Here is a 15428-nt window from a genome sequence, read left to right on the forward strand (position 1 = left end):
GATCGATCCCCATTGGTGGGCTCAATGGGCTATTTCTCATTCCAGCCAGTGCACCACGACTGGTGTATCATGACCATGGTATATGCTATTCTGTCTGGGATCGATCCCCATTGGTGGGCTCAATGGGCTATTTCTCCAGCCAGCCAGTGCACCACGACTGGTGTATCATGACCATGGTATATGCTATTCTGTCTGGGATCGAACCCCATTGGTGGGCTCAATGGGCTATTTCTCATTCCAGCCAGTGCACCACGACTGGTGTATCATGACCATGGTATATGCTATTCTGTCTGGGATCGATCCCCATTGGTGGGCTCAATGGGCTATTTCTCATTCCAGCCAGTGCACCACGACTGGTGTATCATGACCATGGTATATGCTATTCTGTCTGGGATCGATCCCCATTGGTGGGCTCATTGGGCTATTTCTCATTCCAGCCAGTGCACCACGACTGGTGTATCATGACCATGGTATGTGCTATTCTGTCTGGGATCGATCCCCATTGGTGGGCTCATTGGGCTATTTCTCATTCCAGCCAGTGCACCACGACTGGTGTATCATGACCATGGTATGTGCTATTCTCTCTGTGGGATGGTGCATATAAAAGACCCTTGCTACTAATGGAAAAATTAAACGAATTTCATCTCATATGTCAAAATTACCATTTTTTACATCCAATAGCCATTGATTAATAAATCAATTTGCTCTAGCAGTATTGAAAAACTAAAAAAAAAATATATCTAAAAAATAATGTGAATATAAATGTTGGTAGATAATGAATGACGTTAGTGTTTGTATGCATCCGTGTGTCAGATGCACACAGGTAGTCTATTGTATGTGAGGAGTTACATGTTTATGTATGCACATCATCTACACCACTGTAAATAGCGTATCAACCTTTGTGCATAAAATATACATAAAGTATGAGCAGCTACAGAACTCCATTAAACACTCAGACTGTCATAAAAGCTATTTGAAATAACAAAGATTAATGCATATACTTGGAAGAAGTGAAATATAGAAACCATTTGCAGTGATGATATATGCAAAGAGTGTTGCATGTGCCTGGGACCTGTGGTAAATTGCTTGTACTGTGCTTGATTAATGACACAGGCTACACAATCACTGCCACCTGATATACGACTTATGTCAGCACCGAATCCATAATTTTTAAAAGAAATTCAACACACGTTTTTAGTCTTTTAAGCTACATGTATCTACAAGTCCTGAAAGACATGTTTATAGGATGTTCTACACCAAATAAAACCCCATAGGCGACCATGTTAACGCTTGTGTTTAAAAACAATATATGCAATATATCAATAAAATTATGACCCATAAATATCAGTACTACAACCTCTACCTCAAAGTATTAACTGCAGAAAATCGTACCTTTCATGGCTCATTTTCGGTATAACCAGATATTTTTACAACACCCCTAGTTTTGCACAACATTTTAGTATTTTTGTATTTCACAGGTACCCAATACATGTTTCAAGCACAAGGCTACTTGACACAGTGGTACTAGATGAAATAAAATTGCATACATTTTTTGCCCAGATGAAACTAATTTTTTTTACAACCAACACACTCACATTTATCACCAATCACAGGACTTGCGGTGTTAACTTCTCTATGAAAAGTTTGGTGGACCTCGGACTTTGACCCAGCCAGAAGTTATTTTGGTCTAGTGCTACCAACAGTGAGAAACCAAAAGACACAGTAAACCATCTAAAATGACACTTGGTGTAGCAAGCACCTGTCTGTTGAGGCAATTCATTAATGCAGATCTAGTTTTAAGACCACATGGAGGCTAAATGTTAATAAAGGCCAAGTTTTCTGGATGTTTAGGTGGTCTGCATTTTGAATGACGATAAATCCACTAACATTTAAAACCAAAGCTCTATACAAGACAAAGTCTATTGGATATTTGGACATGATTGTAGTTACTGTGCCTCTAGCAGGACTATAACTCCTTCAGGCCTTGAAATAAAGTAACAATACAACTAGTGTTCTATGGTGTGTGCTGTCCTATCTCAGTAAAATGCATATAAAAGATCCCTTGTTGCTAAATAAAGGAGCTGCTTATGTGGTGAACATCAGTTTGTTCACTAATAATTTGTGTCATATTTTCTAAATGCTTGACATTTAATAGCTTCTGACTGAGCAGTATGATCTAAGACATCACTTACAAACATTACCTTCGTTTCCTTTCTAGCCCTCTCCATCATACGGTGTGTTTTCTACACAGTTAAACAGACAGTCACACTGGGCAAATAGCATTTCTCACAACCAAAGTGTAATAGGATCCATTTTATTTTTTACAAATCATGTAGTGTGCATTATAATGCATTTAACAGAACCATTGTGCTTCATCTCATCATATTTACCTGTAATGCATCTCGGTGGTTTAGCAGCGCACCTTCTCCAATACAGGAAATCAATCATGGAAAACCGTCACCCAATACCTCAAGACAAATAGTACAGCTTGTCTGATTCTGAGCTACATGACATATTCTCATGTTTGGGATCTACAGTTTTAGCCTACCTCTCTATTGATGACCATGTGTGGACAAGACCATCATGCAAACATTCTACATTACAAAGTGGATGGGTTTTTAACCCAATTCTTAAGAAAACAACATTTGCATTTTGTGCTACTGCTTCATATTTATCTAAGATAAGTCGTTTTGGTGGTGTGTGTTTAGTTTTTTTAATGTAAAAAATACATTAAGTTAAAATGTTAATATGGTCAATACGAAATGTCCTACCAGCTGTCTTGTAATAAGAACAAAGTGTCTAATAGTTTGTTTGTTTGTTTTGTTTAATGACACCACTAGAGCACATTGATTTTTATTAATCATTGGCTATTGGATGTCTAATAGCTGCATACTTAAAACACAACAAAATGTCTATTAGCAAATATTAATACCGTTACTAAAATAGTATATCAAGTAACAACAATTCAAATTTAATTATTTGAGTATTTTACTTTCTCTACTTCAATAAACACATTCTTACTTTTGTAATTTTTCATAAACCCACAAATTTAAAATCATTAAACTTTTGAAATACAACATAAACAGAATAGAAACAGAAGAGAGACTCATGATACCTCCATATCACCAGACTGTGTGTGTAGCCTCAAGAAAGGCTACAAGCTCCTATTGATTGTAATCACCCCAGAGCCTACAAATCTGCATGGATGGTTGTTAACACCACAGATGACAGTAGGATAAAGACAATTTTTCTTTCAAATAAAGCTTGTGTCACAGATAGTGACTGTGGAAATAAATCACAGACTGCTCCCTGCCAGATAACTGGTGTCTGCTATTATCAATCTCATGTGGCTGTTAGGGGAAACATTTCACAGTATTTTACAATTAAGTACATAAATTAACCTACATATTTTTTTTAGAAAAAAAAAATAGATCACAAAATGTTTAACATATATAGGCAGTAACCCAATGTTTTAAAACCCAAACCTGTAACCAGTGTAACATTTATCTGGCTGCTGGCTACTGGCTAACTGGAAGAATATCTGAAACTCAGTGTTTGGAACATTATCTCTTGACACAAACATATTATTTGATTTGTGATTTTTCTGCACTTACCATAATGGATTAAACGTTAATATAAATACTGTAAAATGCTTCCATAATGGACAGACACACTAGAGTGTAATTAAAACCATTTGCTGACATACCCCTAGCAGCTAATCAACTATCATAATGAGGACCTCACAAAAGGAAATAAAAAATAAAAGCACTATATTATCTTTCAAAACCAATCTTTTATTTTCATGGCAACCTAGTCGACATACTGGGTATCATTTATCAGTCATGCAAGAGGCATTTGAAAAAGTGACCTTGTACACATTTTGTGTAAAGAATTTAGGTCTGTAAGTAGACTCTGACATATAAACTTTCTCAGCTGTCAGGGACTGGGGTGTATCCCAATAGTGGACCTTCTACCTAATGCATATTTAGCTGTATGATCAATCCACCCTGTTTCAACTGAGTCAAGTCCGATAATTTGACCATGCCTATATCCATTATGTTTCAGACATGTCCATCTCAGAGCAGATAGGTTTCAACTGATACTTCACAAACTCTGTGTATGAGCTTCCTGTATATGGGAAATGCACATAACTCTTCATGCTCCTAACTGAAAGGACAAACTCTGGTGGTGAAAGAAGGTTTCATCTCTGATTTTGTAGATAGTATTACACTGACCACACTCTGGAGACACAATTGAAACAGCCACCAATTTTACATAATGTGCTGGGGTGTTATTAAAACCACACATTCCTTTAATTTCTGTCATCTGCCATGAAGGTTGTAGTATTGACCATCATAAACACAGAGTTACCTGGCAGGCTGGCAGCCAGTGGAGGTAAACTGTGAAGAGATGTATGTACTCCATGTCATAACACTTTTATAAACTCAGTAACCTATCTCTTGTCTTATACACATTTCTCTGGGCAACATGATTGGTGTGCCCAAAAAAGGCATGCTTGGACCTTTTAGTAGTTGTAAACATGTGTCCAATGGTTGGTTGATTTGTACATTGCTGCTGTTTAAACTTTTGGCTTGGACTAAAACCATTTCTTTCAACATCTCGCACGATTCTCGAGATGTAAAAGAAAAACTGCAATTTTGCCTTACCATCATATACATGTATCATTTCCTAATGCAAAATACAAACACATTTATAACGAACTTCTTTGTCTTCATTATTAATATAATATTATACATGTATATATAATATTATATTATTAATAATGAAAACACTGAAGTTTGTAGTTTTTCTTTTAAATCTCAAAATTATATGGTCACCTGTCTTAATATAACATAAGGTCTGTTGCCAGTTTATTAATACCCTGTAGTATACTACTACTATCTTACTCATATGCTTAAAAAAGAATAATTTTCACAATCATAATGAAAATAACAAATGGACATAATAATGATGTACCAAAACTTTTTCAATGTTCGACAGTTAGCAAATTATGTTTTGTGTGTACCTAACATTGATTGATGTTTCCCTTTGTCTTGTAATGAAAGAAAAACACCAAATGTTATATATTGCTACCAAATACTTCTAGGAAAGAAACAATGACAACAATGTGTTAAATAATAATTAGCCTCAGATACACTGGAAAATATATCACATTTCACACAAGACATATTGCATTACTCATTTCAGTATTTGTTCATTGATTTTTCTTGACATAATTCTGAAATTCATAAAATTAGTACAATCCTTTTTTAATGAAACTGTATGTTTCAAGTATGGATTTTTTTCATAAATTTATTACTTTTACAATTTTGTGAAAATGTTAATTTTCAATCTGGTATGGGCTTTTCATCAACTGCAATAATTGTATTTATAAATGTAATTGGAAAGCAGTTTACATGTAGATCAAATATCACACAAAATTCCTACATAATTTTATTCTATGGATTGAACCTGAAAAAGCGATTACACAGCACATAGAAATGTGTATTTAAACAAGAGAGCTCCCGATAACACCATTATGTTACATTTTCTGAACACACCATTCCAACAACAGGGAGGTTTTTTCGCAGTTGGCTTTTGTGGCCACATATTGACACAACCAACTAACTAGATTGCAGGAGTGAATCTGTTTCGGTCTCTCCCAACAAACCTAATCGCCTTGCACTGAATACCGGGTCCAAGTTAATTCCACCAGCTTTGGCACTACACCTGAAATTCTGTCGCTGAATACTAAGAAGCCCACACCTGGACAATTGTTACACCTTTATACCTCATACCGTATTCTCAATCTCAACAACAATTTAATGAATGAGACTCGCTTTCATTGATAAATGTTCCAATACTGGTAATAAAAAATATCTCAAATATACTGTGCAAATAATGAACAAGCAGCTGTAGGTGAGAAATGAAAGGAATGTTTGTATAATGAGATGTCAGCATGTTTTAAACTACAGCTATTTGGTGGCTTACATATGATTATTTTGACACTTGGTCTAGATATTGAGAGGAAAACCATAGCTGCCATACAGGCTATTCATACTCAAATGCAGCAAGGGATTTTATATATGATAGGTATGCATATATATACATGTACCATGATATTTAATTTATTGACATTTAGGTTTCATTATTCAGTATCTAGTTATGGTATTAGTTCAGAAAATAATCAAGGTGTGCCAATGTGTGGATGTTTGCATGTATGTTTGTCATATATATCCTATATTACAATTACATTCTAAAGTATAAAACTTTAACCTAGACCAGTTATTTTTGTATTGTCTCAAATGTCTAAGAATTCTAAATCTAAATGACTGTGATTGCAATTTGTTTAATTTGTTCACCGATTGATAGTTTGAAAAGTTAAGCTTAGAATGGTTGACACCATGTAACAATGTCAGCATAACCCATGCTGCATGCAGTTCCCCATAGTTATTACTGTTAAATGATGACCACAAAGCAAAGATGTCTTAACACTATCAGTGATTTTAACTTCCTGATCAGATGATGAGTGAATCAATTGCTGACATTTTTACATTTGAATATTATTGTAACTGAAGTATTCAACTACTTGATGTCCTCAGAAACATGAGGTATGGTTGATGTTGTACAAGCTGGGGACAAAACCAGCCAATAGTGACTGGACGAAGTGTCGAGGCCATCACAATGGTATCACAGAGCCACCTGTGTGTGGGAGCCGCACAGTGAAAGCCTTTACCTGGACACAGAATGGGCTGAAGGAGGTGATTAAGGTTGGTTGTTGGGAAAACCTTATCCTCAGACAATGGCCAACAGAAACACGGCACTTACACATGTCAAGCTGGTCAATGGGCAAACACACACCATCCATGGCCACCTAGAAGTGACAGATGCATCATGGGAAAGCAGTTTGCAATTGCTATAATTCATATGAAACTTTCCCACTGAACTGATAGGCAGTTTGATGGTAATCTTGAAATATTAAAACCAGACATGACTGTGAATGAATATATCGGTGAGTTATGACCATTCAGTAATTTCGGTATGGTTGGGAATATATCATGCTCTGTTGAAAAGCTTAAAATCATTATGTAGATCACTTCAAACGAAACAGTTCTCTATCCTCTAAGTTTGAAAGTTTATGATTGCAATGATCAGGCCTGGACGAATGATAACTGGAGGGGGGCACAATGTCTAGTGGAGGAGGGCACTAGCCAGAATTTTATCTTTATTTCTACAGAGTAGGACAAAAAGAAAGATAAGTCCTTGAGTAGGGGGAGGGAACACTGGTCCCCACTTCATCCCCATCCCCAATTCCTACGGGCTAATGATGTGTAACAACATGACTAACCTACAGTAACATTTACAGAAAAATGTTGACATACTATTAAAAATACTTTTAAAAATTAATACAACAATATTATACATTGTATTAAACATTATACTGTGAACTGGGCTGGATAGTTCAAAGCTGACTCACAAACAACTGATTATTTTTGGTATAAAAAAGGTATTTTAATTAGTTTTGGTATAAGAAATCAATGGTATTTTAATTAGTTTTGGTATAAGAAATGACAGTTTATGCATGGACAGAATATTTTTGAACTTAATCAACATAATGATTTCAACTTATATTATCAAAACTAAGTGCATGCATAAAAACTTTAATTGGTCGAATCAGCCACCTGCATCCATTAAAGCAAATCACTCATGCATAAATGCATATCATCTTCTGAAGAGAAATCAACAGCATTGAGCGTTCTAATGATTTTTCTTCTAAGAATAGTATCTAATTTAGATTTTATTTCTTTTTCATTCACAAAACCCATAAATCAAGGAAATGTAAACACCAGCTCAATCATTTCCAAGTTAAACTGAGAATAAACTTTTGGCAGAGGGACAAATTTGGTGATATTTTTTCTGTTAACATCTTAACAAGTTATGTTACTTAAGTTCAGGTCATCTCATGCTGATGACTTGGAAAGGAAAGTTGATGTTCTGTGAAAATGGAAAGCTGCCAGGTTTTAAGTGTGTTATTAAAAAACCCTCAAAGATTTCTGGTGATCACATTAATTTTGAACATTTTAAACAAACTGAAATAAACAGAGAATTAAACCCAATTTGTTTTTTAAATTAAAACAAAATAACGAGAATGAAAATGATTACAGTAAAATTGGGTTTCAAAATCTCTCGAGTTAATCAAACTGAAAACATGAAGGGAAAATCTTTAAAACATATTCAACTTGTAAGGGAACACAAAACATATATTGTATATTAATTGAATGTAGAAAATCTCATGAGATTTTATACATTAAACTTTTAAACTTTTCCTTTCATGGGATTTCCATTCAGTGTTTAATAAAGAGTAAAGACTGTATAAAGTATAATGCACAAGTGTATTATTATCACCATACATACTGGTAATAAACAATGAAATATCAACTTGACATTAGCAAGATATTAGTATGATACACCAACTTCATTAACAATAGCATGTTTAGGGTCATCTTCAAGAAGGGTGGGTCAAATTCAGTTAAAAAAAAACAAGTGACATTTTTTTGAATTTGTCATCATATTTTATCCATTTTGAAAGCACTTTCCATCAAAACTAGAGATTTACATTTACTAGACATCTTTTACTAGGCAGCTTCATTTGAAAAATACATGGGATTTGATACATTAAATTAATATGTTTTGTGTTCCCTTTATGCATAAGTTGCACCCAACAGGCCATTTAGTAACATGTAAATTATATACAGTCAAACCTCTCAAAACCAGACCCTCTGTAAACCAGAATTCCCTCAAAACCGGACATGTGGTCCCTTTTTAAATATCTGTACATAATAAGAGAACCTCTCTAAACCACATATGTCTTACAACCAGACTTTTTACTTGGTCCTGAGGGTGTCCGTTTTAGTGGAGTTTCACTGTACATACAATATGAAGTGAAACAATACAAGATGATACATTAGTTGATGTGTAGATGATCTCTATAATAGATATAACTTTAAGTCACATGTATTTAATGTTTTACTGAGCAATGATAATTTCAATGACTACTTACAATCGAAGCAGACTTCCCATGTTGGCAAACAACAGATCTGGTATGGACACCAACTGATTGCGATCCAAGCGCCTAGTTTAATAATTAAAAAAAAGATAAATAAATCAGTTATTAATATTCATATTACTTTTATTGCATGTATAATGTGCATTTATATAGTATAACATGCAATACACACAGGCCAAGTAGATGTAGGCCTATATTAAGTGGAAGTGTTGTTGCTGTTTTTTTAAATATAAAAACAAACCAAAACCCCCCAAAACAAAAAATCTTCAGAAACAACCCACAGCAGATAGATATTCAGTTACTAGTAATAAACAAGTCCGAGTAGTTTTATTTACATGCTTGTATCCAAACCAGGTCAGGCACAGTAATTAAAAAAACCCTTTGTTTTGTTTGATGTCACCACCAGAAAACATTAATTAATCATTGGCTGTTGGATGTCAAAAATTTGGTAATTCTGACTCGTAGTCATCAGAGGAAACCCACTATATTTTTCCTAATACAGCAAGGGATCTTTTATATATCCTTTCCCACAGACAGGATAGCACATATCACGGCCTTTGATATACCAGTTGTGGTGCACCGGCTGGAAGGTGAGATAACACAGTAATCAATGAAATATGATACAAAGTAATATTTTAACAAAGGCTAACAAAGTATTTTTTTTTAAATAAAGGGTAACATGGTAATATTTCAATAAAGGGTAACAATGTAATGTTTTACTTATTATTTCACTCGGGACATAAGCGTCATAACTAAGCTCGTTTTATATTGCATAAATACGTCATGACATGTAAATATAGTTCATTTACTGTTGACAGAAAAGACTGGCTACATTTAAACACATCATTCTATTTGGTTTAGTTTCAGTCATCACTAACTGAAAGTGATCTAACTACCGTTGTCAGTCTATCAAGAAATAGGAGTTCAACGCGTTTTACTCGATTGTCTCTCTCGTTTCCTCAGCGCGTTGCTTAACGGAAGTGACGGGTGTCAGTCTGCGTGCCAGTGTTAACAACTGACACCTTGACATTTTGCCACCAAACGAGTGTCCTGATACCATTAAAACGGAAAAGAGTCAACAAGTCTGCTGTACATTGTGATATCTAGTAAACTGGCATTGGTCAAATAGTATTTTTTACAATCATTGAACGAGATGGTTGTTCACTGGGTATAGTTTAGTAAGAAGCACAACCTATGTACAGGTATGGTGCAGTATTTCTCTAGTAAGTACAACTTTTCACACTGGGAAGGGCGGGACGTAACTTGATAAAGCGTTCGCCTGATGCACGGTCTGTCTAGGATCGATTCCCGTAAGTGGACCCATTGGGTTATTTCTCGTTCCAGCTAGTGCGCCAAGACTGACATATAAATGACCGTGATATATGTGCTATTCACTCTGTGGGATGATACATAAAAAAGATCCCGCGAGTAAATCATACTTAAGACATTTTTCAGGCCACTGAATGATGCAGGACTTTTTATTAGAACAGACATAATTAAATATATATATGAATATTGGGAATTTTTAGCATAATAATTGGGAAGTTTTAGTGCCACTGATATCTCTTGGGAAGGAGCCTATAATATTCGGACCCATAGAACGTCTTGATAAATCCCAGTTATGTCTGCACAATGTAGAATCTAAAGGGCATTTGGCAAAACAGTGGTTGATTCCATTAATCTCTATCTGGTCCCTCGTTTATAGAACAGCCACTAAAGAGAAGATCTTCTACTAGACAATACATCCTTCCTGCACAGCTCAACGAAGGATTGCCACTCCCGGACTACAACGCACATAAATCACGGGATTTTCAGGGCACTTTAAAATTGGGGATTGGAAGCGAGTGCACATCCCAGCACCTATCCCCTAGATCCACGTATGTATTGTACATTGTTTTCACAATGGTGATAATCGAGGTAATAATGTTAAATTCGGATGAAGTGCAGCCATAACTAAGTTGAAGTTAATCATAAACATTCAGTTTTGAAATCTACTTAAGTTTGGCATTGGAAGGGTATTTGTGCATCCATGGACGTGTATTCTTATTTTAAGATATATCTGTACTTCGGATTTTAATAATGCTACTGTCCCGCGTTTAGAGCCTTTTTAACGACTAAATTAAATATTAAATGTATATTGTCGTTTAGAATATCAGTGTCTGTATATCAGTGTGTCTCTTGTCCAAATGTTAGCAGGATTCTTAGCCCGAGTAATCTGCTGTTCGAGAGCTAGACAGACATTTGGACGGTTATGATGTCTGTAGCTCTCGAATGGCAGAGTACTCGGTTTACAGTATCCCAAACTGGACTTTGTCTCCCGATAATTTCACACGTACAAAAATAGTACTAAAAATAACATAAAGTTTGACCTACCATAAATATAATGAGAAACACAAATAAAGAGATACTGATACTCTAAGCAATAAAATAAATTTAATATGTAATATTGGTGGTTAAAAACGCTCTATTGGTAGGAAATATTTTAACAACTGTGGCAAACTCAGGACAGTCTTTTAATATTAAAATGTCGAACTGTCGACGCTCCAGTTTAGATCGATGGTGAAAAGCCTGCGGTATTTTCAGCGTTTAAGAGCTGGGGACATTTTTGGTCGTTGCAGATCGTCGCTAGTGTTGACTGGCCTGCCGGAGATTCCCAAATCCCAGAAAACTGAGGGGAGCCGAGTCATCAGGGACTGTGATTCGTACAGTTATATATCCATTCCCTCTTCCCCAATACAAAATCCTACCCATGAAAATAATTGCTGTAAGCGTAAATCATATTTCTTTTCACTTTCGATTTTACTATTTGAAACATTCATGACGACTGGATTAAAGAAGGAATAAGCCTTTTGTAAAATAGTTCATTGGTTGTCTGATCATTGTTTCAGTAATCTGCTACAGTGTTTGTTTTGGGGGTCAAAATAATTTTTAATTGAGGGATGTGTGTTTTGGGTGTTGGTTTTTGTTGTTGGTGTTTGTTTTGTTGTGCTTTTCTTTGGGCTGTTTTTTTATGTCTTTTTTTTTTACAAAAGACTTCAGCTGAGCCGATCCATTTAACAATGTAAAAACTACCTTCAAAGGTTTTGTTTTTAATAATTTAATGAAAACATTTCACGATTTTTATCTTGCCATTTTGATTACACAGCTTTAAATAATTAATGGATGATATTAGATAAGCCTGTCGTCTTAGGCTAAGATAAACACTTCGATGCTTGTCACTGTGCGCGTAAATATCTGTACCCTGAGCCACCGATTATTAAATGTTTTGTTTGTCGATTTTTGTTTAATATAGACGCACTATCATATAATTTGCCCTCTTCTCTCTCTCTCTCTCTCTCTCTCTCTCTCTCTCTCTCTCTCTCTCTCTCTCTCTCTCTCTCTCTCTCTCTCTCTCTCTCTCTCTCCCCCATATATCTATCATATCTTTTATCCATACTCCCGTGCTCAACGAGCATGCATCTGGTTTTGTAAAATAAGCCATGTGGCCTTGCCATATTAGCTGGAGTTTTTCAGGGCGTGTTTGTATCAATTCAAATATTAGTGCCTGTGCTTTATTAAAGGATATCAGTATTGACTGCTAAATAAACTACTGATGATGCGGTTGAAAGTCGTTTTGTTTTTAACTTGTCGAATATCTTAACATTTTGAAAATATATGTCAATTGCTGTATTAACTGGGTATGATCACGCTCATTTGTTAAATGAAATAGTACATAGAACGTCATCATTCATGGTACATGTTTGTTACAGTTGAGTTCCGGTTACTGCTGCAAGGACATTAGCAACTCTTGCCGACCCAAGTTCAGCCAGCTAACGTTTCGCTAACATACGCGAACTATTTGATTGGTACCAAACGTGGTCATTTGGTTCACCATGAAGCACATAAACCAGTCTAGCGGACGTGTTTTCTGCTCGGTCTGGCTGAACTCAACCCTGGTTTCCTTTTCCTGCAGCAAACTAAAATCACTGCAGTTAAAAATAAACCCATGGACGATAATCTAGACTTCTGAAGCAGTAACTGTTGGTTTTGAAAAATGCACGAGGATCAAAGGTTTCTGCGCATCTGTCATACGCACAGACTCTAATGTGAATCTGTTTCCATGACAAATGTGATGTTTTAACATTATTCACTATAGTCTATTCTCTCAATCAGGATCACATTCTCATTTAGTACTTTTTAGTTCAAAGACCAATTTCACAAACTATCGTAAATTTAGTTTTGCACGTAATGGTAAATTTACGACTAAACCGCAATCCGTATTACTACTAGTGGTACAACTAATATGGTTTGAAGTATAAAGCACAATTCGTAGTACTATTAGTTGTACAACTAATATGGTTTGAAGTATAAAGCACAATTCGTAGTACTATTAGTAGTACAACTAATATGGTTTGAAGTATAAAGCAAAATTCGTAGTACTATTAGTAGTACAACTAATATGGTTTGAAGTATAAAGCAAAATTCGTTTTACTACTAGTACAACTAATATAGTTTGAAGAATAAACCGCAATCCGTATTACTATTAGTAGTATAACTAATATGGTTTCAAGTATAAAGCACAATTCGTAGTACTATTAGTTGTACAACTAATATGGTTTGAAGTATAAAGCAAAATTCGTTTTATTACTAGCTGTATAACTAATATGGTTTGCAGAATACATATTTCAATTTCTTTCACATTTACTATTCTCAATCTTTCGTAATGATGTAATTTGCGAATATAACTGCCAGTCGCAAACTAAACTAAACTTACGATGTTTTGTGAAATTAGCTCGTGGAACTAAAGTTTAAAAATAATGGTAAACTACACAGTTGGCCTGAAGATACATCAGATGGTCATTTCTCCCTTCTTGCTAAAGTAAGCGTAACAAAGTCCTGCTGCTGGAATGGTTTAAAGCGAGTGTCAGATCTATAAAGATTCTGGAATTTGGTTCAGCGGCGGTTTAAATGATGCATGGTGTCTTTAAACTATGTTAGAGAACAGCTGGCTCGTGCCGGTTTAGACACATCTGGTGTACATATGAAGTGACAGACATGATTGAACAATAGCAGTAGAACATGGCATTAACGGTCTTAGCGGCAAAGGGGATTGCGGGTTAAAAGGTAAGAGGTTAGCTAACACATCTGTTGCCAGAGGAACGCAAAGCACGTGCGCTCTGTCGCCATTGATGTGACATACAACATGTGACCAAGTGCGCGATTGTTCCGGATCCTGTGGACCTGTCAGGAGTGTTGTCTCCCGCGATCAATCACCAGCAGATTCAATTGTTCTTTGCCGTGCAAGGCAGAACAGTGCGTTTCTAAAACAAGATTTAGATTGATGGTGAATAGGGAAAGATACACATTTTATAAAAAAATAACTGTGAAAGTAAACTATTTTAGATATTAAGACGAAGATGCTTGGTATAACTACCATCCTACTTGTTCTTGTGTGTGTTTTTTTTTATACCCACTAGTAGTGGTTTTAACAAACGTGTTATTGAGCTGTTTTTATACTCTGGTTTAAATGCTTCTCTCATGTTTTTATGTTTATTTTCTCTTGTCGATGTCAACATTTAATTGACGAAATGTCGAGATTTTACCGTGTAGTTTTAAATAAACTCTTATTCTTATTACATACGGCTGAAATGCCGATCGTGGTCAGGCGTTATTCTGTCTTGTAAGTTCGACTTTATTTAAAATAAAATAAAAAGAATATTCTTCATTACATATGCCATGTATGTTACGCATCTTAACACACCACCATATACTTCTGTCTTCACCTGCAATACCCTTAAACAGCAGACTTCGCATTTTAGAGCAATATTGCATCTAGTCTGCCGTCTGCCCTGCACGGGCCTTTTGGTGACCTTTGTTTCTGTACCTTGAGACAAAACACCTGCCTCTTTCACGGTGAGCTGCAAATACTATCAGCCAAAACACGCGGCGACTTTTAACGAAACCCTAATTCCCAGTGGTTAGTGATGTTTTAGAAGACCTGTAACAGAGAAACAACTGGAACCGCACCAAAACAAGATACGTATTCCGATACGACTAGGTATTACATTTAGGTCAGTTCTTCTCGTGGTTCCCAAACACGTGTCTGCAATCTCGTGCTTCAACACCAACACACAGATTATTTCCACTGGTTTTATTTACCTGTTATGTACTTGCCAGGCAAAATAATAATAATATTTAATTCCCAAACTCAAACAAATCCAACCATTACTACACGATTGCCTTTTTACAATATGCCGAGTGGTGTTTTACTTTTAATGGGTACAAATAAATTTTTTAACACTAAGTTAAAGTAGAAGTTGTGTGGAAATTTTAAGGTTGCACACCATTAATTTTTTCATGCATTTCAATACTATTTCTACGT

General features: G+C 35.5%; 1 protein-coding gene across 2 annotated transcripts in view; it reads right to left on the reverse strand.

Annotated features, from left to right (window-relative positions):
• Positions 1-15428, reverse strand: part of LOC121382879 (slit homolog 2 protein-like) — a 149360-nt gene that overhangs the window by 106805 nt on the left and 27127 nt on the right. For both annotated transcript variants that reach the window (XM_041512553.1, XM_041512552.1), the window contains exon 4: positions 9062-9133. In XM_041512553.1, the coding sequence (XP_041368487.1) occupies positions 9062-9133 (72 nt within the window). The remainder of the gene's footprint in view (positions 1-9061; positions 9134-15428) is intronic.

Source organism: Gigantopelta aegis, chromosome 10, assembly GCF_016097555.1.
Source record: "Gigantopelta aegis isolate Gae_Host chromosome 10, Gae_host_genome, whole genome shotgun sequence".
In the NCBI taxonomy this organism is placed as follows: domain Eukaryota; kingdom Metazoa; phylum Mollusca; class Gastropoda; order Neomphalida; family Peltospiridae; genus Gigantopelta; species Gigantopelta aegis.